General features: G+C 32.4%; 1 protein-coding gene across 2 annotated transcripts; it reads right to left on the reverse strand.

The window, feature by feature from the left end:
- Window positions 1-222: 222 nt before the first annotated feature.
- Window positions 223-24,344, reverse strand: LOC120340620 (uncharacterized). 2 transcript variants are annotated; one of them, XM_039408924.2, is made up of 24 exons: window positions 24,046-24,344; window positions 23,014-23,133; window positions 22,419-22,472; window positions 22,279-22,343; window positions 21,930-22,093; window positions 21,003-21,121; window positions 20,262-20,301; window positions 19,186-19,326; window positions 17,745-17,895; window positions 17,405-17,479; window positions 15,321-15,419; window positions 14,590-14,757; window positions 13,507-13,739; window positions 12,410-12,501; window positions 11,902-11,968; window positions 10,505-10,693; window positions 9,708-9,785; window positions 9,078-9,244; window positions 8,003-8,234; window positions 7,347-7,419; window positions 6,712-6,932; window positions 6,039-6,231; window positions 3,395-3,882; window positions 223-2,809 (listed from the first exon to the last, which is right to left on the reverse strand). In XM_039408924.2, the coding sequence occupies exons 1-24, from the start codon at window positions 24,230-24,232 to the stop codon at window positions 2,629-2,631; spliced, it is 3,597 nt and encodes a 1,198-aa protein (XP_039264858.2). In that variant the 5' UTR covers window positions 24,233-24,344; the 3' UTR covers window positions 223-2,628. The 2 variants fall into 2 exon arrangements, with proteins under 2 accessions (XP_039264858.2, XP_039264857.2); XM_039408923.2 differs by having other exon boundaries at window positions 6,712-6,935.
- Window positions 24,345-26,292: the final 1,948 nt, after the last annotated feature.

Genomic DNA, 26,292 nt, shown 5'->3' on the forward strand with positions numbered 1-26,292 from the left:
CTAACCTTTCACAGGGATATCACGATAATATTCTTGGACCGATAAATATAATTCCAAAACAGTAAGCACAACTTTATTGCAAAATAATGTAACTGCGAAAGACTTTTTCCTAAGTGTACCGACTTCAGAATCTTGAGATATACACAACTTCAAAAACGAAAACCCTACATTCTTTACTTCCGAGTTCCTATTGATTACTAACATACAGGAAACAAAATCGAATAAATTTCAATGTTTCTGTGTATTATTGGTTGTCTCGCCACAACAAAAATAATAACAAAACATGTACAAAGATACAAAACATCAGTAACACATAACAGTAACGAATGTATGTTGGAAATATCATGCAAAGGCGAACAACTAATACATGACACACCAACACTAATTCAACAATTCAAATACAAAATTTCAGACGAGGCGAGAGGGTACTATTAAACAATAAGTGTGTAAAGTAAATAATCTAATGTGCATTTTGTATAAAATATTTAAATATTTGTGAGAAGACTTTTTAATAACAGTTAAAAAATCAGACAGTAACAAACGGTTGTTTCATGTTCAAAAAAAATTTTTTTTTAACGATTTGGATATTCAAAATTATCACTTTTAGATAATTTAAATTTACAAACGCTGCATCTCAATTCAAATATAAAGAGGAAATATATTTCATAATAAAAAGTAATAAAATTGTTTCCCAATAACACAATTACTTAACTTTCATTTTAACATATTTATATGCAAACCGCCGTGTGTACAATACATTTATCTTTCGAATAATAATATTTTCAGATTCTACACATATAAACAAAAAATAACAAACATAAAAAACCAGTAACATGATAGAAATCGTTTGTACAAAACAAATAGTATAAAAATAGATTTTCAATATCTTGGTCCTAATTCAATACAATGCACAAAATCCACCATCACTCAGTCTTTGTAATATAGTACAAGATAGTAGAAGACACAATGCTTAAGAGATCAAAAACGTTTGAAAGAATGTACAGTAAGATATGAATAATTGGTTGACTGAGTAATTAATTCTTTTATCAACAGAGCAATCAGGGATGATTTACGACAATTTTAATGAGATATCTATAGTAATCCAATACCCAAATATAATCTTTCCAGTTGTACATTGAGGCTTACTTGTAATTCATTATTCTCTTTATAACAGTCCCCAAGTATTTATAATGTGAAATTTGACAAAGTATTTAATACATTTAAAGTTGCGAATATCTATTCCATAAATTTATTCTATGCATAATGTCAGACATAAGAATCTACTACCTCACCACTAAATAATATATAAATTTGAGGTTTTTTGATTCATTTGAGTTCCTGTGAACAGTTCTTTCTGGTATTATCTATGTTGCTAAATTTAAACAAACAGTGACATATCAAAAGTTTTTATTAGCTTCATCCCAAAATTCGATCCACGAAGTATAGATCATTTTGCTACATTGTTGTTGTGATGTTAAAGTTGCTTTTCTCTGAAACTAATAGACCAATTTATTTTAACTTATGAAAATCTAAAGACGCAAGAAATTACTAAAACGCTATTACTCTTTCAAATTTTTATGTCATATTTGGCCTGATATATTTTGTAAATTCCTGGTCACACCGTCAGATGGCGTTGGTTGCAATTCTTTTAACATTTGGCATGAATAATATTGCTGAAACAGGGGTGGTTATATTAGTGGTTAGACTTTTGTGTTCATATTACCTAATATTTGAGCATCACTCTTTTGCACATAATCACAGTAATAACGAGTATAATACGAGCCAGACACAGTTGAATTATAATAACTGTCACAATGAAAAACGAGATTATTCAGTGTTCAAATCGATAAAATTTGTGTAATAGTATGAAAGTTGTTGAAAATCGATGAATAAGGCACTGTGTATTCTCGAAGTTTGGAGTCAAACAGAACCACTTAGACCAGCGGTTTCCAACCTGAGGGACGCAACCCCTTTTGAAACACTTTTCAGGGCATTAAAAAGTACCTAAATGGTGTCTTAAAAGCAAAAAAGGTTGGGTACCACTGACTTTGACCATTTTTTTCAGGCATGATTTACCCACGGTTCATGTCTGATTTAGTGAGATAAAATTTGATGTTGTGAAAGGCACAAACTTGAAGACAAAAGATGTGTTGTTGAACTATATAAATGTTGACACAAGGTTGAATTAAAACAATTTCAAGAAATAATCGGAAGTATAGAAAACGTAAATAAAATATTTTAAAAATTAAAAAACAAAATGTTGCTATATTTATAATCACTAATGAAATAATTTAAAAAAAAAATTTTTGATGAAGAATTAGCATTCAAGTGTTGTTGGAAGTAACCTTTTATACCAAATTTCACACATGAAAAATGTTTATCTTCAAAATATATGTATATATTAATCATACATGTGACTAGAATCTACCATTTTGCTACTATTGAACAATTATTAAACCAGGCAGGTTATGTTGACTCAACTTCAATTTAAAAATATAATTAGAAAATTTATTCATCAATACATAATTGAGACATTGGCACATAATACTTTAGAAATGAATAACACTGTATCATGCATGGGAAATAGTAAATTATTAATAGTCCAAGCATGATCTAGCTACTTGTCATCTAATATTGTTCTGATTTGTTCAATGAATCTCGTAAAGATCGGTACATCGCCCTTGATTTTGATCGGACCAGATCTGAAGCTTTTTCAGCACGAAGCAAAGATCGACTGAGCTGTGGATCAAGGTAGCTTTGATGTAGAGGTGGTACAGAAGAGGAACGCTTTACAGAAACAAGATGGCTCCTTAAAAGAAAAAAACATATTGAAATATTTAACAATTAACAGTAATGAAATACCTACACAAGACAATGAGAATTTATGAATGCTGAACTTCAAATTACATAAATAAAACAAGGAATTGAGCAACCATTTTTTTTCGTGCCAAAACGAATATGTCTGAAGAATTTGGTTTAAAAAAATTATACATTAAAGTCATTCAAGCAAACTATTTTTAGGAATTATTTTCGCATAGATGTCAATATGAAAAATTTAGATTACTAGCAAAACAAATCTAGAACGGCATATAGCAAATCTAGGTATTTATATAGAGGGGGCAGCAAGTGTTAAGTCTTCAGAAGGTGGACATGAATCACGGAAGTACAAGAACCACTGCTCTATATTGTTATTTTTAATAACTTTACTCTGGCCACAGATTTTTTTTAATGTGTTGAAAAAAAAAGAAAATATAACATTTTGCAGCGGGGTTGATAGACTGTATTCATTAAAATACATACTTTTTTTATAATATATCTTCAGCAACCTTTTTTAACAGTTCTTAAAATTTCATATACTGTTTGAACTGAACACTAATGAATATTATACACATACCGTCTCAGAGGAATATCATTTTCATCAGATTCATGTTCCACAATAGAACTTCTTCTTGACGATCTTCTACTGGTACTACGTCCCCTAACACTTTCATACGGAATGGTTTCATGCATATAATGGATGGGTGAGGGTGCAGGCACATAAATTCTCGCAGGTGAAGAAACTGCAGCTGTATACATCGGGGGTGGTGTGGTGATATAGACACTACCCATACGGGGTGCGACAGGAGTTGCTGGTACCACAGTAGGGTAATAGTAAGCAGTTTGAGGGCGAACCATGGGACCAGGATAGGAACTGATATAAGCCCAATGTCCAGATGTTGGCATGTTGGAGGTGTCTGTGTTTTGTGCCTGTCTGTCGATTGGTGTGTCCCCACCACTTTTGACGTTTCTTGTTTCACGAGCTCTTCTTAGTTCCTCACGGTCATCCCCTGCTTGAGACTTGAAACTACCATTTCTCTGTGGGAAAATTCGTTTTGTACGTTCCTAGAAGTTAAAATCGAGTTATATAACCAAATTTTAAAAATTTAAAAACTAAAAGAAAGAAATTAAATAGAAGTGCCAAAAAAGTTTCCGTATTGTATATAGTTGCACTCTAAGTACCTTAATCAAACCTCATTATGAAGACTTGACAACAGGAAATGATTCTAATATATATTTACAATAAATGGGAGGATTCTAATTTTGAGCTCAGATATAAAGCAAAATGCAAAATTAAATAAAAAGAAATTAGTTCACAACATCACAAGTATCAGGCCAGTACAACATATCTTGATACCTTGATAAAGGCAAAAAAAACTTAATACTATATCTATATGATGAAGGTAACAATCTCTTTCCACGAAATAGCACGTATGTTAATGAGCTTTCATTAGATCTAAATTTTTCAGAAAAAAAAAAGTTGTCTGAAGAAGCTAGACCAGGGTGGTCCAAGATTGTCGGCCTCGCGGGCCACAAAATTATTTTTGCAATTTTCGCGGGCCATAATAATGCCAAGAATAGGTAAACATCGCAATACAAAATAAACACTTTTATTGTTCAAACACATTATCATTGTTTGACATTTATCAAGCTAAAACCTGGAAGAACCACCAATAACCTCACTAAAACGTGCAAAAATCTTACTATATCCGACATGTAGTGTAAGCTTTCAAACTCTTCAAAACGGAGAAAGTGCATAAAGAGAAAATGCCGTTTTAGAATTTGAGATACAGAAGGGTAATTAGTAGTTACTAAATTGTCTGACATATAGGCAGCATTTTTTGTAATACTGTGTTTAGGCTGGTTGCAAAAAAACACCCGGCAGGAATTATATTTTCAGCCATAACATTAATATTTATTTAACAGGCATAACCAACTTAGGCTAATAGATTCCTCATTCGATTTTTAGTTTTCTATAAAGACTATTTTGTTAGCATATATTCCCGACCAAAAAGATAGAAAGCCAGTTAACAATTTAGACCAGCCAAGCACATTATTTAACATCGCTAGTTGCATTAGATTTTTCTGGTTATTTTGATGACAAAACAACATCAAATGTTATTTTTCGTCACCCTCCTGCGAATGTAACGCGGGTCACAGATAATAAAGGGCCTGGTTCTGGATTTGGACCACCCTGAGCTAGACTATGATCTAATGAAAGCTCATTAAAATATCAGCAATTTCACAGATGGAGATTGTGTTTTATCTTTATTTATCCCTTTAACACTATCTCGTTGAAGTATCCTTGTGGCAAAACAGTACATACAGATCCGAAATATGAAAATGGACAAGGAGAACAGGCTGCAGTTCAATACACAATAACAATATATTAGTACCCTCGCTATCTAATAGATCGTCTTTCGTTGAGTAAAAAATTTTGCATTATAATAATTAGCATCCCTTCTCATTTCTCTCTTCATACAATTTATATATATTGTATTATCAAAATCCTATAATTGCCCTTATCAATCTGACTACACTTCTCAGATACAGCATAGGATAATGGAATAAATGAATAGAGAGATAATATTGTACAGTAGTTATAGTTTATAAACTCAAAGAGAGGAGCGTCAAACAAAACACTTCGATACAATGAATGTTGTTCAACCAATGTTTTTCATTGTTCTGCTAACAATTGAATCTGAGTTAGGTGCCGGGTCAATAATGCTCACCAAATCAAATATGATTATATAAGGCGTTCGTAAAGACTTTAAATTTTTCAAATTGCGAAGAGAATGTATGGGCCCCCACGAGTGCATTCCAATAAATACAGGTTAAAATAATACAAACCTGGTTAAAAACTTAAAATATATTGATAACTGACTTCATCACAAAATTAACTGTAATGGACTTTATGAACACATTGTGTTTAGATCCCCACTAAACTACGGTCCGCATAGAAAACGACTATCAAAGTCATCAGCAATATATTGAATTAGTTTAATGTGATTTCGAATTATATTCTTACAATCAACAACATGCATGAATAATGTTCAATTCAAAGTAGCTTTTGGATACTTGAATTGTTGGCATGGAAACCATTCCACATGTATTTGAATTATGACCACACACACGCATAATAACATGAATGAACAAAGGATTGAATCCAGCAATATTTGAGCCCAAATACTTTCAGATCTTTAACAAATGAAAAAACCCACCTTGGTGTCACTTCCACGTCGCCTCAAGGGACTAGAATACTCAGATTCACTGATTTCTGATTTTGAGTGAACTTTTGATGAAGGATGATGGAAAGATGGTTGAGGCATTCTACTCTCAGCAATTTCCTGTCTGAGTTTGGCAATTTCTCCTCGTAATAAACCCAATGTACTGTCTTTACTGCTTGTTATGGATCTAAAAAAAATAAACGGCAAAATTCAAGAGTTATGAAGACAATTTCCTACTTGATAGAACTATTTTCAAATTGGACAATTAGAATTTTGTGTAGAATTTAATATTTCTTTTTCACCTATGTAGAAGGACTTAATCCATGAGAATGAAACTCGAGAAAGTTGTATTGAGAAAATGACGAAAACGCATATTCTTGATATTAAACTCCTGTAACTTCTATTGAAATACTTTGGTGAACATTGTTATAAACTATGATTAGATTCCAGCTCACAGAGCATGAATTTCTTTGTAGTAACGACAAAATATCAAATAATATCAATGTATTCAACTCTTACCTACAATCTATATGTGCTAAAAATCAACAACTTAATTTCAGAAGGGTACAATATTTTTTGGAAAACCAAAATCTTCACAGTTTATTACATCTTACCCCATGTTTGATAATACTTTGTTTTCTACACTCTATTGAAAAAAGGTACAAACCTTCTACTGCTAGGCCTCGATTTCTCCCTTGGCACCCATTCAAACTCCGATTCAATGCTACCACGTTCAGTAGGTGCTATCACACTTCCGCTTGTACCTACATAGATAGGTTTATGGGGAGAGAACATATCGTGAGGTCCATTAGGCTGATGATGAAAACCTGGTTGATTTTGTGTGGTAAGAGGATGCTCTTTTGGATGAGTTGCTTTGTTGCCTTTGTCCTGCTAATTAGAAGAAAAAAATTTTCTTCAATCAGTCTATTATCAGTGCAGAATTATTTAGAATAAAAAGATCTCAATATGGATAGAATTTACTTTGGTAAAAGCCTGCAGTTCCAGGTCAAGCAAATTATCAATAAAGATAATATCGATATCAAGACAAAAAGGCAAAAAATGAAATTTTGAAATACCCATATCAACAAAAACAATACCCTGTGGGATCTAATTACCTAAATTGAAGAGATATTCATCAAAATATGCCAATAAAAAGTTACAGGCGTTTTCCTCATTTTTAAAAGCGATTTTTCATGTTTCGCCTTTTTGAGTAGAAGAAGTCGAATTTAGCCAGATATAATAAAACGTGTAAGTTCTGAATTGAGACAGAAGTTGTTATATATTGACTATCATTTATCATACCTGGCTTGTTACCATCCTGATAGGTTTAGGTGAAATCACATGACTGGTTGAAGGAGAATCAGTATGTTGTGACCTTGAACAAAAAATATCAATTGGTAAATTTCTATCAGTGTAAGTGACAGGGACATGATCATATTGCCAGGTGCCCTTCAGTGCAGGAATAGGCAAACTACTGCCCGCAGGCTGCATGCGGCTCGCCAAAGCGTTTTGTGTGGTTCAATGCTCCTGGAGAAAGTTGTGAAAAGTACTACAACTACGTAAAAAATTTGAATTTAAATTTGAACTTTTAAATTGTCTGAACCATACATGTTTTACTTTGTCATCTGATATATTCTTTGAAAATTTTTAATTTGATATATTTTTCATATTAAATTTTGACCAAAGGTGATAAATATGATATGGGCTTCTAAAAAAAGTACTTTTCTCAATGCGACCCTTTGAAGAAATATTTTTTGAAAGTGGCTCTTTGAAAGTGGCAAAAAACTTAGTCCACCCAGTCTAAGTGGGTCTGAATCCTGTAAGAAATGATTGCGTGTGAAAAGCAATTACATCATTCTCTGTCAAGAGTTCATGCTTTCAATAAAACTTTCCAAGTCAAATGCAAAAAATATTTTATCCCGTCGACTCACAAGGCTGTCATAAAATTATCATAATACCTCTTTTCTGCAGTAGATTTTGAGGAAGTAGTTGGTTTAGGAGGTTTTGTAATAGTATTTCCACCACGACTTTGCTTAATTACTGGCTTTGTTTGATTCATAGGAGTAGAGGTAAGCTGTTGTTTCGGAGAAAATTTTGAATAATTAGGCAATGTTTCTATACGAGGTTTTTGTTGCTGCTGTTGCTGTGCTTTCGTCGACGGAATGCTTGACTGAGCACTTCTTTCCGAACCTAAATGTATATCAAGTGAAATTTGAAACAAATCCAAACTTGGGTAGGAATGTTAAAATATTTCATTTTGAACGATAAAAGATCCATATAATATTGATATTTGAATAATGTTATACCACATAAAAACACTGCAAAAAAATTGAATGTAAACTGAGTGAATGGTGAAAAATTAGACATTATTATTAATATGATTTATAAGTCTGACTACGTCTCTACAGCAGTTACAGCAGATTCCAACCCTATTTGAGAAGGCATGAAGAAATATGACACAAGTTCTTTTTTATTTGCTAACTTATGAACTATGTAGCAAGAGGCAAGGAAGGAACAGTTAATTTAAATTCACACACGCTAGATTCACCCTTTTTCAAAAAGTTTTTTCATGCCTACAAACAAGCTAAGTAGTTCCCAACAGGGGGTGTATGAGGTCATGGAAATGGAACCGCAGGGGTTCACAGACAGATTTGAGGAGGTCCATGAGATTTGCAAGCATAATGGAAAATTAAACAGTAAATTGATGATATTGGCCATTATATACATCTTAATATAGTTTTTATTCGTATTAATGAACTATGAATTTCTTTCACATAATTATTCAAGTTTTTTTAATCAATTTCATTTAACAGTGTTTCAGTTGTGACACTTGTACATAAAAAACGATACTAAATCTTTTATCGATAGGGTCAACAACTTTCAGGCAAACCACCTAAATCATTGGCAACATTGAAAAATCTGGAAACCACTGTTCTGGATAAACAGCCACTCGTAAGTAATGCTTTTGTTATTTCTAATTCAAACTGGAATTTTCCAGTTAGACTATTTCCACCCAATCTTCTACGAGCAAACCTTGAAAACCACTATCAACTTCAGCATCTTTACTTGAAGAACGTTTCTTAGGTACAACAGGTGTACTATGTGAACGAGATCCCACAGGTCTTGGTAATCTACTTCTCGGTCTACCATGCGGTGATCCAGAGTTTGATGAATTCGATTGCTGTTGTGAGCGAACAGGACTGAAAAAATATTTTCAAAGTTATTTTATATTCCAAGAGAAAAGGCACTTTCGATAAAATGTATATGATTTTTTTTTCTCAACAGATCCAATGATAACAAACTTGTTCATAGTTTTACACTTCCAATGTTATAACATATGCATGAAAATTGATTGTCAAATTTCAACTAATTTTAATATTCTTCTTGATGAAACATTTAAAAATGAAAAAAGATGAAAAGATGAAAAAATAATAATTAAATCATTCAATTCCAGCAAATGGGATGTTTTCCTAGAGTATCGACTACCTTATTTATTTCCATATCATTAGCTAATCAGCAAGATGTCAATGCAATGTAACAATTGAAATTTTTGCAGCTGCTCATACTCTGTTTCACTCACAGATTGTCATACTTGGTTAGCTTGCTTTTGTGGTTTTGTGGTTTTAGTTGTGTTCATGCAATTTAGATATATTTGAAACAAACCTTAATTCATCAGAAGTCTCAATTATTCTACTGCGAGATGGTGAACCAGAGGTATTGGCTGATGGTGGTCGAAGAAATCTGTAAAAGAAGTACAAATAAAAATTAAAGGCAAGATAATTCACAACAGTCAACACAATCACTTTCTGAAACGATATAACAGATGAAGTGTTGAATCTTACCATGTTAGAGTAGCAGTTCAAACCCATTGCCCACTGCCTCACCTACAGTGTAAAGAATTGGGTAGGCCAGCAGTTCCCAAACTTTTTGTTCGCACAGTGCCAAATTATCAGGGAAAAAACTCACGGCGCACTCACACGAGAAAAAAATGGTGCGTTCAAATAAAACGAAGTCACTCATGTTGCCTAAACTCGGTTCAGCGGATAAATAAACTGCAGCTGACAAAATTGCAGCAAGTAGTGTATACCTCTATTGTTATGTAAAAGTCACTTAACAATAGAAGCAGCAGTAACAGAAAGTGAACGACATAGAAAGGTAAAATAATTTATTGATTCCTATACACAGCATTTAAAATAGGAAACAACACAATTATAATAAATACAATATGTAAAATATCAAATCATATATAAGTTTAACACAATTCTGTAAATTTTTGGGCGAAAATCGCCACGTCACACTAGTGGTTTCCCCTTCAGGAACCGCTTTGGTGGGCAATGAGATCTTGGGTCTTTTTAAAAATAATAGCTTCTTTTCATCAAATGATGAATATTTTGAATTATTAATAGAATTCATGGACACATACATACAATATTTCATACATACAAAGAAGATATAAATACCGTTCAGGCATGTCGGAGTCTTTCACAGTTGATTTTGATATATCACTTATGGTATCTTCGTCATCATCATCGTTATTCCTTCGATATTTCAATAAATTATCTCCATCAATGTCATCATCGCTGGATAATATATTACTTGATGCCGTTGTATGGGAATATTCATCCTCTGCAGGCGGTTGCTTATTATATCTGAAATTTAAAATATAGTTTTCAATCAAATATGGTAAAGATGGTTTTACATTTAAAAGCAGAGTTTTTTTTTAGGATGCTTATTCTCATCCACTCTGAATAAGGCACTGTATAAGTTGTCATTGATATCAAATGATAGCTGAGGAGCTACTAAAGTTAGGAGGAACTGAAATCTTCCTGGTTCGGCATTGCCTCACAATTTATTGTAAACTGGGTGAGGTGGTGAGGTTAAAGAACAGAAGAGAGTGGGTCACAGATATTTAATCAATGTTTGTATCTATAAGAAAGTTCTGAAATCTTATAAGCTTCAGTTGGTGTATCAGGGATTTTTATGGCACTCGATGAAATTAGGGTACGAAAACACGCATACAGGTTACTAAATACGTTTAGGCTGATGCAGCAAATTATCTTACCGTTCCAAAGAGTTCGATCAGCTTTAAACCCCATTGAGGCACTTTTACACTGCCCCATTGTTATTTCAGTTCGCTAGGTTTTTATTTCAAGTCTGAAAGCTTTTGTTTTTTCAATGGATTGTAGCCGGGAAACTGATAAAATGCAAAGTAGCATCTAGTTCTCGTATAACCCCTAAAACAGTCCGCAGATGCACTTCCGAAAGAGACAAGACGTTACGAGAAATGAACAGATCAATTGTTATGTCATAAACGATGTCAGAGCCAATAGCTGAATAACGGTACACAGCGGTGCAGACATACGTCCAACATTGAGGGACTAGAAAATTACCATACCGGTTTAGAAATTAGCAATTTGAATATGAGCAATCGCGGCCCTGACTGCCCAAGCTTAGTTATTGTTAGATTAATTTAAGGCCAGTTTTATTAATTTTCATAATCGATATGTTAGCATTTTTATTTTATTTTATTCGTGCCTTGGCGGGTCACGAATAAAACGCGGTGGGTCACTTTGTGACCCGCGGGTCAGCGGTTCGCCATCCCTGCGCTAGGCTGTCAAACTCAAATCCAGATTGCTTCTGTACTAAATTCCCATTCTGATTTTTTTTAGAATTTTTGTTTTCCAGAATCAGTTCCGTCAAGCATTTTCCTGGCAGTGTAAATATAAATGAAACAAAACAAAAATTTTTTTTTTTTTCTTTAGGCGAACTAAAACCAGATCTACTATTCTACTAGTAGTTGAATGGGGACTAACAATCACAAACATTTAAAAGGATTTAGCATGAAAACAATAATTACCTTCTCAATTGTTCATTAAATCCAGCATCCAAATCAATACTAGACTCTGATGATGAATTTATTCCTTCTGTTAAATAAATATAACCTATGTAAGTTAAATAGTTAAAAAAAACTTGTATTGTATTGCACGTATAAGAAGCAGCATCACTGTAGAAAGTAAAGTCAGAGCAGCGATTGGTACACCATGCTAAGCGTTAAGCAAGTGCTTGCTATCACCCCTCTGATAACCCAATTACCCAACGCGGGTCTGCAGGTTAGAACTATGTACGGTTGATTACATAACCCTTCCCTCACCATCATACATGCATCTCAAACAAATATTAGACTAACTATCCCAAACCAAACATGGACTGGTGGGTGGTAATTAGACGAGAAGCCATATTTTACCATGAGATTAGGTTATCTTATCAGCTTTCCTCTCTCCGAAATAAATAAAGAAATTCAATCTTAATCGTAAGTAGCTTAAGTTTCAAATACAGCAAAGAAAAAGGACTGAAATATTACGAACCTGACACAAACGATTTCCTGCTTGACAGTGGGGTCTGCGAATGAGTCGTGGCATAAACATCATCTTTTATTCCTTCAAACATTCTGCCCAACCTGTTTTAAAATTAGAAGAAAACACAATGCTGTCAAGCATCAATATGTGATAAATCAAATTGATGATGCTCGATTTATCTATTGCCTAAATTTGATGTAGCATATAATTTTATTTTCATGAATATGTAAACAATCAAATTGGCCACTCCTGCAAACAATAAATAGATGGATAGATAAATAAAATCGAAGGATAGATAGCTTGGACAAATAATTTTACAAAAATACCATTTATGTGACAATATCTTATGTTTCAGATAGTGGCGGCGCCATAGAGTAATGAAATAAAGTTTAAAAGTATGGAAAACAACTTCAATCGAAGTGCAATAAACAGTCGATAGATGTCACTCCGTAATAACTGGGTATGGGAAGGCCTGATATGAGCTTGGTCCTACGATTTGATTTATTCCAGAACAATGTTCAATTGCATAAAAGTTCAATCTATAAGAGTTGAATATCTTTCATATGGTGGTGGCATTGCCACATAGGTTTCTGCTTCAAGACAAAAGAACACAAGAAAAACGAGAATATCGGTCAGAGACCGAAGACTTGTCGATCGAAAGTTTGGGGATCCCCCAAAACAGCGCTCTTACTCCATAGTGTCACCTTGTGTCCAATCACTAATTAATTAATAACTCGCGAATTATACGACATAATTCATCCAAAATCAATAGGCTTCTGGTACAACATATGATGAATGCACATGCAAAATCTGGAGCAGATTCAATCTCGCTTTCGTGAGATATCGCGTGCATCTAACAGACAGACAGACAAATACCTATCAGCATACTTACCGATTAAAATCGATAACTAATAAGGTAAGTGATTGCGCAAGTGGGAAAAAAACTACTAAATCATTAAGTACAAACTGAATTGATCTTTTTGCATATATGTGATATATTTTACAGCTAATTTAAATATATCAATATATATATCAAATTTTTTTTGTTTGTTTGAAAATGCTTGTGAATAGTTCTAACGCTACGAAACCCATAACGAAATGCTCACTTAAAAATTTCTCCCTCAATTTTATGATTCGGATCAAATTCATCAGATTGATTTGGTTGTCCTCCAGTCGAGTACATAGTACGAAGTTTTTCAGCTTCATGGTCATTTCCAGCCGTCATGTAGTCTCTTTCTAAACTCCTAAGAGCTTCTTCAAGATCTCTCAGAACTTGTCTTTTTTCAGTGTCCGATACATGACCACCATCGAGTAACGTTTTGAATGACTCCATTTGTTCCTAAATGAGAAAGGTGAGAGATGACCTCGAGCAGTGATTCTGAATGGTGGAGGAATTCTTCCACAAAGAGGAATTTTGTACGGACACATTACAAAGTATTTAAGTTGCGCAAAAGCCAAAGTGATTGTTGCTTGTAACATTAGAGCTAAGCATTGGATAAATAACGTTGTTTTTATGCAAAGTCATTAGTGAGTAGCGAGAGTTGAATAAGGAGATCAAGAATAAGCAAACACAGATTGTATCGAAAAAGTTAGAGTCACTGATTCAGTTGTTGATCTTCTGGACCTAACTGTATAAGCAGCGCAGTTAAAAATTTTCATGTTCAATTATACCGGAGTGTAATAAATTGGGTAGAATACCATATGACAAACAAAAATTTGAATCCAAAAACATAGTATCGACCCGTCAGTGTAACTTGCCAAGTGTTTGAAAATTGCACGAATTAACCAGACATGTCATTAACATTACTGCTAAGAACATAGGAGGCATAAATAGAATATGGCCATTATGAGTTATTTGCTCAATCCTGCCTAGCACATGTACATAAAATTCTAGGAATGGCATCATGAATGACTACACTACCTAACTAATACCCAGGAATGAATAATGTACTATTCTTAATAAATTATAAAAATATAATAGAATAGGAGGCATAGGGAGGCTTGTTCAGCAGAGAAATTTGCACAAAAGGACATGCATTCAAAATGATTGATTATATTGGCCTGATTGGTTTCCTATGGTTACGGGAAGATAACTATATAAGAATCTTTGGTCTAGTTAATTTTTCCATAAAAAACAGCTACCAACTAGACAATTCAGTTATTAAAAAGCATTCACCAATGATCTTTACCTTTAAATCATTAGCTTGATGTTCCAATGCGACTCTTAAAAATTCGGAACTTGCTGCGGAAGGTAGTTTTAAACTACTTTCAATGAGACTATCAAATGCATGTGAACTACCAGAAGCAACAGACGATATCTTTTTCTGTCTTGGAGAAGATCTCTGAGATCCATGGATCTAAAATAAAGAATGAATGAATGTACTTCGCCCTTTTTGCATATGTGATATATTTTACAGCTAAATTAAATATATTATTATCTATTAAATCAATACCAAATTTGCTGACAAATGAGCTCCGTTTGTAACAAGTACATAAAGACTAAAAATTGAGAAATGATCAATATGACATATAGTTGCTTTTTGCCGATCAATTTGCAGACAAGAAAATTTCTCATTTATGAGTTGTAATAAATTTTCATTGGGGAATATCAGTGGTTTTTTTAAGGCCGGCTCATGAAAACCAATCACTTCTACAGTGTGGAAAAAGGTTGTCATTGTCAAATGTCAACCCCTGCTTTATTAAAAGACATTGAGGTATTAACATAAATTGTACAAAAATGCAGATCAATCAAAAAATTATCTTCATTAAGACATTCACTTGCTAATGTGACAGCTTAATACCTAATTAACTTTCAGTTTCAGGTTAACTATGTGATTCAAACAATGTCTAAGACAATAATCATGCATTGTTATAACCGAGAGTAAAATAAAATTGAAGATTTTTCTTCTGTAAAACTTACATCTGATACATTTTGTGCAGGATTTTGATGTGGATTTGAATTGACTTGATTGAATCCTTCTCCTGACCCACCAGTTGGTATGCTCGCAAATAAATCAATCTGAAAAGTAACACATATTGAGGAGAAATCTCAACTTAAACTCTGAATTCTCAATAGGAGTGGACTGAAAAACACAAAATTGATAAACATTTATCATATAAATTTGAACAATTAATCTTTGAAACTATAGGTATACTTCAAACACACACAAAATTTAGCATATATCGTGAATTTGATGCACAGTCAAATAATTGGACCTAAATTACATAAAGTATGAAAAATTATATTCCAGTGTCAAAATTACTAATAATAAATTATATTCCAATATTCCATTGATATTGGAAGAAGATTGTATTAATAAACATATAATACAATCGAAGATGAACATTTGAATATAAAAAATTGCTATCATGAAAAGGATTTTTTGTTATTTGAGTATAACCTATTATTTCCTCAAATAAGCCTGATTTCTTTAAAAGAAACATTCCAACTTTTCGGTTAAAAAGCCAGAATTTGATATTTTCCAAGAATCAATCATAGATATGTCATGCTTAAAAGATATATAGCCTACATGGCTTAGGCTCAGCTGTATAAAATATATCATAATAATCAGAGATCACCAGTTTGAAAACATTTTTTTTTTCAAAATGGTATTTGATTTTAATCTATCAATACTTTTATTCCATGCATAAAAAATTTTGGTTTGAAAAATTTATGTCTCAATGGCTTAAAAATTTGTTAAGCCATATCAGACCATTCTTTTCAAATTTGTAAGCTTTAAAAGCCTTACTCAAAGCAAACAATATTACGACTGTAGGGTCATATCGTCGAAGCGATAAAAGAACATTGAATTTTTCCATAGAGCTAAGTTGAAAAGAAACTATAATAGGTATCTGAACTACGACAATAAAAGCGAGCGGAGTGTAAACTACAACAGTAAACAAATACTTCTAGACAAACAAAAGATAATCGACGAAGCGATGACAATACTGTCATTCCAGCTATTTCTAAAACACACAATACATGGTTTATATTAAATATTTGAAAAGTTCAAATTTGGCATTTTAATAAGATAAATTCAATTGGAAATTCAATTCAAATTTATAAAAATCATTTCTCTTGATATATAGGCCTACTAACCGTAGTTACAATAGTGATTTTTTTTCTTAAAATAAGTACTGTACTACTGCTCAAATATTATCAGAATATCATCTTAGTGGTTGATTACAAATTTATACAAATATTTAAATTTTTTTTTTTTCAAAATTTTTTTGTAATCATAGTATAATCTTGAACATTTGAAAAGCATGACTTCGGCATAGACCAAATGAGATAAAAACTTCAATCAAACTCAAAATCATGTTTTTAATATGGAAACCAATAATTTTAATTGTTTAATTTTAAAAATTATAAATAATCTTTCCAACCTAGATCAGATATTTGGAACTAATGCTAAGAAACTTTGAAATAAAAAATCTGCATTAAGAGAAAGAAATTTCAACACATTAAACTTCTACCTCGATCCTAAAATTTAAATAAGAAAAACCGCTTGATTGTTGTATTTGAAGAAAAAATCGAAGAAAAAGACAAAGCATATAAAGTTTGATTTTATATAGAAGAATAAAGAACGAAGTTCTATGTTATTCTGGTTGAATGAATGATTTGAATACTACTACACATAGTACATAACAACTACATGTACTTGGTGTGGAGAACTAAGTTGTTTGTAATGAAATTCCCTTGATGAAGGACTGAATTGACGCATGTCCATGCATACCTCACATTTTGATGAAAATGAATGGAATATGAATAAAAGTTGCAGATAATAAAAGTTAATCATTAGAAATCTAAAATTAAAGAATTCCACTTTTACGAAATTCCATATATTATTTAGGTACGTTTATTTGGGCAAAATATGACACCTGCTCATCATGAAGAACCTATAATCCCAAATAACTACAATGAGGAAATCTAGTGAAACCATAATCATAACTGTACAGTGTTGGCCCAGTGGTTGAAACTTATTAAAAAGTCTATCGTCTTACCTTGGCTCCGATTCTGAGCTGATCAATTACATTTTCTGCCTCTGCATATCTCGTCAAAAGCTCATCATAATCGGTCTTAAAAAAATTTCAATTCTTAATTTCAAGTTTCAACCATAATTTCTCAGTTATTTACAACTCCAATTTATACTGTTTAGTTACGAGATTAAATCATTTGAAATATTCAAATATTGGTGGCACCTGACATATTGATAGATATCAGTGGCTGACTGTATAGAACCTTGTTTAAAGCGAAAAGAAAGAATTAGCGTTGTATAAATAAAAAATAATGTCATATAACAGCAGAAACATTATGTTCTAAATAACAACTTTCTCACATTACCTGTAACTGCGTAGAAACTTCCTTCTCCTTCTTCTTATCCTTATGTTCCCGCCTTAATCGTTGTCTCAGTTCAGTTCTTGAAACATCAGATCTCACACTCAAGTCACCATCACTACTTTCCGGGAAAGATGGAGAGCGAGCTAATGAACTCCTGAAAACAAAGTTACCAGTTTATTAAAACCAGGACTGGGCAGTTGGAGCAAGTTGGTTTGGAAGATACCGGTAAATATCAAAATCTCTCAAATTACCAAAAAAAAAACAATAATTTTAATTATTCTAATCTAGTTGATCTTAAGTTTTATATTTACTCAATTAAATTATTAGAAGTAAGAACATTGGCAATTGTCATTTTCAGAACATTAAAATTTTCCACTTGAATTAGCATCACAGCCAAAGGGCCACATTAACTTACATATCGCCATAGCAAATAAAATGAGTAAGAGTACTCATCGGCTATAAAACAACAATCTCAAAATGTATGCTATTGACTGAGTATTGAGTGACTTTTAAACTACGAAAGTGCCACTTATGCCATCATTATGTATTGGAATAGGAGCAAAATTAATGAAGATGATGAGTGCTTTAATATATAATCAAGCAATAACAGTGTATTTTAAAACTCTTGAAACAGAATAGAATAAGTATGATGAAAAGTGTTTATCAAATATAATATGTCACAAAGTAAAGGCCTGGGGATCAATATCACAAATATCCCTTTCAATTTCATTAGAATCATTTATTGATTTACAATCGCAATTGTTTTATTTAAAACCAATAATATAAAAATTAGGTTATGAAGAATCTACTGCATCAAACATTGTAATATAGTTAATAATGTATGCCAGTATGTGTCAAAGAAAATTTCAAGCAAAAATCAAAATCTTACAACTTTGATTACAATTTCCAATGTTTTAATAAATTATCCAAATATAATAATTTGAATTATTGAATATTCACATATGATTGAAATGGGATATATTCGATAAGGTTAATTTTTGACTCCAGAAATAATTTAGAATATTTTCATTGAAATATTTGGCGTACCAGAAGTGTGTGTATCAATATGGAGGTAACTAATTTTGTTCTACTTTAGATCAAGTTGTGTAAAGGAACTGAAACCTTCAATGATCAATTTTCACACAATAAAGAAATATTCATCTCAAACATTCTGTATTATCTAATTTGAAATTCTACGAGTTCTGTATGGCTGTGTAAATTCCCCTGTTGAGAATGACTCGGTTAAGAATATATATTCACATATCATATTCGATAATATTATATAATATTAAACTGTATTTGAAATACCGATAATAAATACCCAGTTTTGGCCGAAGGATTTACCTGATGATAATATTTTACCAATTTTTCAGCTAACTTTTTACACATAAGCTATCGTATCAATTCCATCTACCCCATAATATAATTAGCAAATATTACGTACTTCACTCTGGACCTCTGATGAGCTTTTTTGACTCGATTCGCAGCAGGTGATCTTGTGGTTCTGTTGTCAACAGCTCTTCTAAATCTTGGCGGTCGAATTGGTTGACGAGGCTTCGTTTCGGTTCTTGAATTGGATTGTTTGCTGTTTAAATATAAATTATAGAACTTTGAAAATGATATTTGAATCGAGTGCAGCAAGATATCTTTTTCAAGTTTTACAATTCTGTTATTAATAAAGCAAGGTTAATTTCTCACAAAGATTCAGAAAGATGATTTGAAATAAGCGTTATTTAGGCGTTATTTCCCTTTTACACTTTTAGATTCTCACCATTAGTTGCATGAAGCACACTATAATTCTTTAACTCTAATTTAATACAGGACTTTATGAAATCCCATATAATACATAAATAATAAAAATTAGCTATATAGCCAATCACCATCGTGAAAACCTCACATACTACAATAGCCTACAACAATAACACATACTACATAGCCTACAACAATAAGAACAAGCAAGCATGAAGGTAAATAAGGGTTTAAAAAAACAAAGAATGAAAAATTGTTTGAGGAACAATAGGTGGCATTATATTACCTAGCATTATACTATAATACCAGTTGGTTAAATCATATCAATACATTATTAAATGTCCTCTTAGATGTAAACTTTATTTTATGGCAGATAAAAACATATATTTTTTATTCTGAAAAAGCAAATATTTTTTCGAAATGTATAAATTACCGGTAGTTCATTGAATTCTTTGTCAAAAAACTAAATGCTGCTATTTAGAGAAAGGATGGATAACTTGGCCAATCATGATACAGAGACAATCTCTACCACAATTTATATTTTTATCAATGAACCATGCTCATTTATTATGCATTGAGAAAAAATCTTTACATTTGGATAATTTCAGAAACTTATAAAGTATAATTTAACATTTTGAAAATGCCATATAGAATTTGTTTTATTATTATAGCTACTTGCCAAGTATAAAGTACATATGTATAGTCTCGATTATTCATCAGCATCATATTTGGCAGTGTAGAACAAAAAAGTATGTTTCAAGAACAACTTACTTGATATTGTCTCTTGATGAGCTTGCCAGAGTGGGAGGTTCTGAAAACAAGTAGCAAAGTAAGTTATAAACCCATTTGATTATAACTTTTTACAAAGCCTTTCATTACATCAGGGACAAAGCATTGAGACCAAAACTTCACAATCCAATATTTGTATAAAATCACTGTATTAAAAGATAATGAACATAAAACTGGATGACAATCTGCTATAAAACTGTAACATGAGATATGCAAACACCTGATCTCGAAAAACAGAGTAGGCTACATAATGAAAAAAAGATAGCGCTATTGATATTTCAGATTATAAAATTATTTATTAAAAATAATAGACATACATTTGGCTGAAAATCTGCTGTAAAATGAATAAAGAATTTATGACATCCTGAATCTTGACAAAAAGACTGCACAATGGAAGAATATATTATTGTAAAAAGTTAGACCACCAAAATTACTATCTTCACAGTAATCTTCGACATGAATTGTAGTTACACAATATTAATAAAAATTAAGAAGTCCTAGTGGATAGAGTGTTAACTAAGCTAGCAGAACAGGTTGCCAAAAGTAGTGGCTACTGGCTACTTACCTATCAGTGAAGTGGAAAAGGGTGTATAAGCAAAATAAAGTAGATTTAATACAGCACCATCACAACCAATTTGAGCCAGTACAAAATTCATACAATTTTATTTTTCAATGAGCAATAAAAATGAGTAATTGTAGAAACTCAAATAATTAATCACTCACTTGTTCTAGTCTGAGTTTGTTCATTTTCAGAATTTTCATTTTCTTCATCTTCCATATCTTTAAGCTGACGCTCTAATAAATCCTCCAAATTTTCTGTAGTTCCAAATGTAGCGACTAGCCTAGATAGAGGGTTATCATTACTAGGGTGGAGCAGCATGAATAAAGCATACCTTCCTTAAACCTACTAATTTGGTTTAGGACCTTTATTGATTACAGGTTTTGAATATCGGGAATATTTTAAGGGTATTGAAAATATGATGATATTTGGCTGTCATCAATGATTTAATTTCATACGTTGAATGACATTTATATGAACCATTTTTCATATTGCCCATACCAGTATAATCATAAGCTGAAACATGACTATTTTTTTGTTTTTCTTGAGTATTGAGCGGCTATCACATCAGATTTAATATAAAACAATGTTGGAAAAAGCAAAATACTATAGAAGCTATTTCGCATGGAGAGCACTACAAGAATAATATGAATAGAACTTAAATTATTAAAGAATTATGCATTCAATTATAACATCTTATATAGTTTTGCAGTGAAATACAATCATTCCAATTATTTCTTGGCAAGCTCAAATCCTAATAATAAAATGGATGCATATTAGTATGCATTTTCATAAACATACCTTCAAAATTCAGTTGCAATGAAGAAAATTTGGGATAAAAATCGAAATATGGACTATTTAATAAGCATGTGTCCAAAAACACTGGAAAATTAAAGTAATAAAGAACTTGTTGAGATTTCAGGATTATCAAATTCCAGTCTTCTCATGGATATACACAATAATGTTGCTTCATCATGTAGTGTCATATACTGTAATTAATCTGAATTAAAGGGATTTTCGACCCTTTCAACCTACGAATTACTTCCTAAATATCGATTTATTCTTAAAGTTTAAAATCATTTCAGTCTCACTTTTCATCATCAGAAACATTCTCCTCTTCAGGTTGTGTAAGAAATCTATCTAGCGTAACATCTAAATCTGTGACAGATTTTTCCAGAGAAGAATTCGCAGCACGATTTGAAGCTGCTGATCGAGAGCTTCTTCTACTAGGCCATTCCTCAGAAACAGCAGGACTCTGAAAATGATTTCATTCCTTTTTTATAATCGAGTAGTATTGTGAAAAATATTGAAAGTTCCATCTATCCTAGAATAAAATCAACCACATTGCTGTAATAGGATGTAAAATAATTGGACATAATTGGTAATATTCAGTTTTTCACAATACTTTTTTTTAATCAATATAACTAACGATAATCATACCTCAGCCCTGCTGTGATGTAATCGTGGAGAGTTGGTTGGCATTGGAGACTGTGTGTATTCAAATCCTGCAATACAAATAAATAGTATTGTAAAATTACTTTGCAACAAAATTGCAAAAAGAGAAAGGAACATTATATTACCTTCAACAGTTTGATACCCTGTATCAGGATGAAATTCTGAATCTCCATATAAATCTGAAAAAAGTTATTTTAAGCAATTTAAAATATTTACCAGTCAAGCACAGCTGAATAATTAAGAGTGATACAAACATTGAAAAATTGATATACATAATGTTGTACTTGTATATCACTCAAAAATATTGCCAATAAATCTTAAGAGCAGCAAAATATTAGAAATCTATCAACACTTGTATCAATAAGTATATTTATCCAACATCATAAATTAATAAAATTAATCGGTCCCAACTCATTAATATTTGAGTACTATTGGACGAGACATCTACAGATTTTCCTCTGTAATAAAGACGAGACATGGAACTTACATACACTTGGTTTTTGTAATAGCCTATAAACCAAGCGTACACACAATGTTTATGAAATATAGGATATACTAATGGTAATATTCCATTTTCCACAGAAGTTGTACCAAAGTCTAGAGTTTCTCTTACTTGATTGAAACTTTATTGTTTTCCGTATGCATCAGTAAATTATATATTCAAAAGATGAAGTGGATCCAATGTGACTATCGAAAAATCTGGAGGAATGAATATTTTACCATGTGAATGTTGTTTTCCATGTTCTTCTTCAGCACTATTTTCCTCATCCTCAGTGTCCACAGCAGTATTTTCCTTAATCAAGCGTTCAATCTCTTCAAATTCATTCAGGGATTGATGATCTTAAAATTTAACATAAACCAATTTTTAATTGTAAGTCTGTTCCAAGCATTTGCATATCAATAAGTTCAAGGGTATGCCTATGTTAGTTTAGGCCTGCAGTCAAGAATATTTCAAAAATGTGCATTATAATTAGAGAAGTGAGACGCCCGGATCAGGACCATAAGTTGGTGAATCCAAAAATAATTTTATTCCTTAACACTAGTCTGGAGCAGGGTTATTTTGTTTCAATATGGAGGATTCTGAAATATCACTAACATCATCACTGAATATTGTTGATTGAATACCAAAACTAATATTGCTAAGATAATAATGACATAGACAATTGGTCTCCAGCAGAAACATAATTGTTTAATTGAGCAAATAACTACCGTGTATTATGTATAATCATAGAATTGAACAAATAAAACTATTTGGGTATGTTAAATCCATTTTGATAAGCTATAAGTGGATGATAAGAACATTGATGAATAATAAAAAAAATCAAGCAAAATTGTTGGAGAAATATTACAGGAGAGAAAAGGCGATATGATAACTGAAAGATATCACAAACCACGGTCTCTCGTCCAATTATCACTCAATGTCAGATATGCGAATAGTAAACAAGTTTTACCTATTTATCTTGGAGGAGGGGAAAGGGGGTAAGACAGGCTGACCATATGGCAAACTACGGACACTCGGCCGATTACCAGTCCATGTTGGATATGAGATTAGTTAGCCAGTTATTTGTTTTGGGATGCATCATTTGTTTCAGGTGACCCAACACTTATAGCACGCTACCATTCAGTTGATTCGATGCATATATATGCCTACTTCTATTAAAAATGCACTAAATGTACAGAAATGATGTACTGCAGTACTGATACAGAGAACAATTCAAAATGATACAACAATGTTAATTTATAGTATTTTACCTGGACCAGAATGATTTTCATCAAGGACATGAAGAGAATTTCTAACTGTTTCACTGGTGTATGATACGTCTTCGGGACTATAATGTATTTCCGCTGTACTTGATGTATTGTCCGAATGCATTAACAAGTGTGTCGAGTGTGTATCCGAATATGTACTGCTTGAACCAATATCATTCTGGTTGTCCATTATCTGATGTGTTATTGTGATGTTAATAAAGAAGAAAATAGAACTGATAAAACATGCCTGGAAAAATCACCAGACTAGCCTAGTTAACTTGCTGACTTTAGAAAAAAAGATTTGACAATTCACAATTAGAGCTTCGGTGATAGGACAATTCTGCAATTACACAGTGTGGTACCTAACCGGTATCTATCTGTCTGTAGCTGCATACAAGCATACTCAAATGTATTAACTGAACGTCTGAACCATGGTCAGATCAAAGTGACAATAACAGTTTATAGTCACTTTGGGTCAGATGGTCGGCTATAATTTCATAATTAACTACCCAGCTAGTCTACTTCATGGCTGAATGGAGTAAACGAGTATTAAGGTTATCACTATTTCTGTCCTACCATCCGATGGCATAAGACAGTAAGACCATACAGCCATAGACCAAAGTTACCCTAGCAGACATCTCTCAGCAGACATCTCTCTCGTTTTTGAACTCGCCGATCCCCGTTGCCAGAACTCAGATTTCAATTGAGCGATGCGAGAGTTTACGGAAAAGGCATCGATGCAAAATCATCTGATGCTTTATGCGTTGCCAGATTAATCATAAAAACTGTGAATAATTGCCAAAAAAACAACAGTTCTCCCCAAATTATAAGCGTCTCACAAATAAATCCGCTTAGTATAAGAAAGATAAGTATAAGTGCTTATAATAGGAAATAAAGTGAACACAACGAGTTTAACAAAGATTGTATAGGTGGAAGAGATACCCATTATCGTTTAAACCTGTCCCAGTCGTCAATGTTTATTAAAATTGGTAAAAAGACCTATTTTGCCCCAAAAAGATGTGTCTTACAGTCATGTCCTCTCCATTTATACATAAACAGCAGTGGTACATTTAATAAAGTGTCAATACAATTAGTTTCAAAAAGTTTGTATGGGGGGAAGATATTTTTATTCTCGTTTAAACATGAACCGCTTGTCAATTTATGATAGAAATGGCAAAAAGACCTCTTTTGCTCCAAAAATGAGTGTCTTGAAATTACGGGCGCCACATTTACAAAAGACCAGTAGTAGTACATATATTAAAGTGTTAATACAGCGAGTTTGAAAAAGTTTGTATGGGGGGAAAATATTTTTATAATGAACCAAACGTGGCCCGATAATTAATGTTTGATAGGAATGGCAAAAAGACCTATTTTGCCCCAAAAAATGAGTGTCTTTCAATTACGGTCCCCACGTTTACAAAAGACCAGTAGTAGTACATATAATAAAGTGTTTATAAAACGAGTTTGAAAAAGTTTGTATGGGGGGAAGATACTTTAATTCTCGTTCAAACATGGCCCGCTAGTCAATTAATGATAGAAATGACAAAAAGACCTCTTTTGATCCAAAAAATGAGTGTCTTGCAATTACGGTCCCCTCACTTACAAAAGACCAGTAGTAGTGCATATAATAAAATGTTAATACAGCGAGTTTGAAAAAGTTTCTATGGGGGGAAGATATTTTTATAATCGCTAAAACATGGCCCGATAGTCAATTTTTGAATAGAAATGGCAAAAAGACCTGTTTTGCTCCAAAAAATGAGTGTCTTGCAATTACGGGCCCCTCATTTACACAAGACCAGTAGTAGTACATATCATAAAGTGTTAATACAGCGAGTTTGAAAAAGTTTGTATGGGGGGAAGATACTTTAATTATCGTATAAACATGGCCCGCTAGTCAATTATTGATGGAAATGGCAAAAAGACCTAATTTGCCCATACCAATGAGTGTCTTGCAATTATGGGCCCCACATTTACACAGGACCAGCAGTAGTACATATAACAAAGTGTTTATACAGCGAGTTTGAAAAAGTTTGTATGGGGGGAAGGTATTTTTATTATTGCATAAACATGGCCCGATAGTCAATTTATGAGAAAATGGCAAAAAGACCTAATTTGCCCCGAAAAATGAGTGTCTTGCAATTATGGGCCCCACATTTACACAGGACCAGCAGTAGTACATATAACAAAGTGTTTATACAGCGAGTTTGAAAAAGTTTGTATGGGGGGAAGATATTTTTATTATTGCATAAA

The sequence above is a fragment of the Styela clava genome, chromosome 14 (genome assembly GCF_964204865.1).
Source record: "Styela clava chromosome 14, kaStyClav1.hap1.2, whole genome shotgun sequence".
NCBI classification, from domain to species: Eukaryota; Metazoa; Chordata; class Ascidiacea; order Stolidobranchia; family Styelidae; genus Styela; species Styela clava.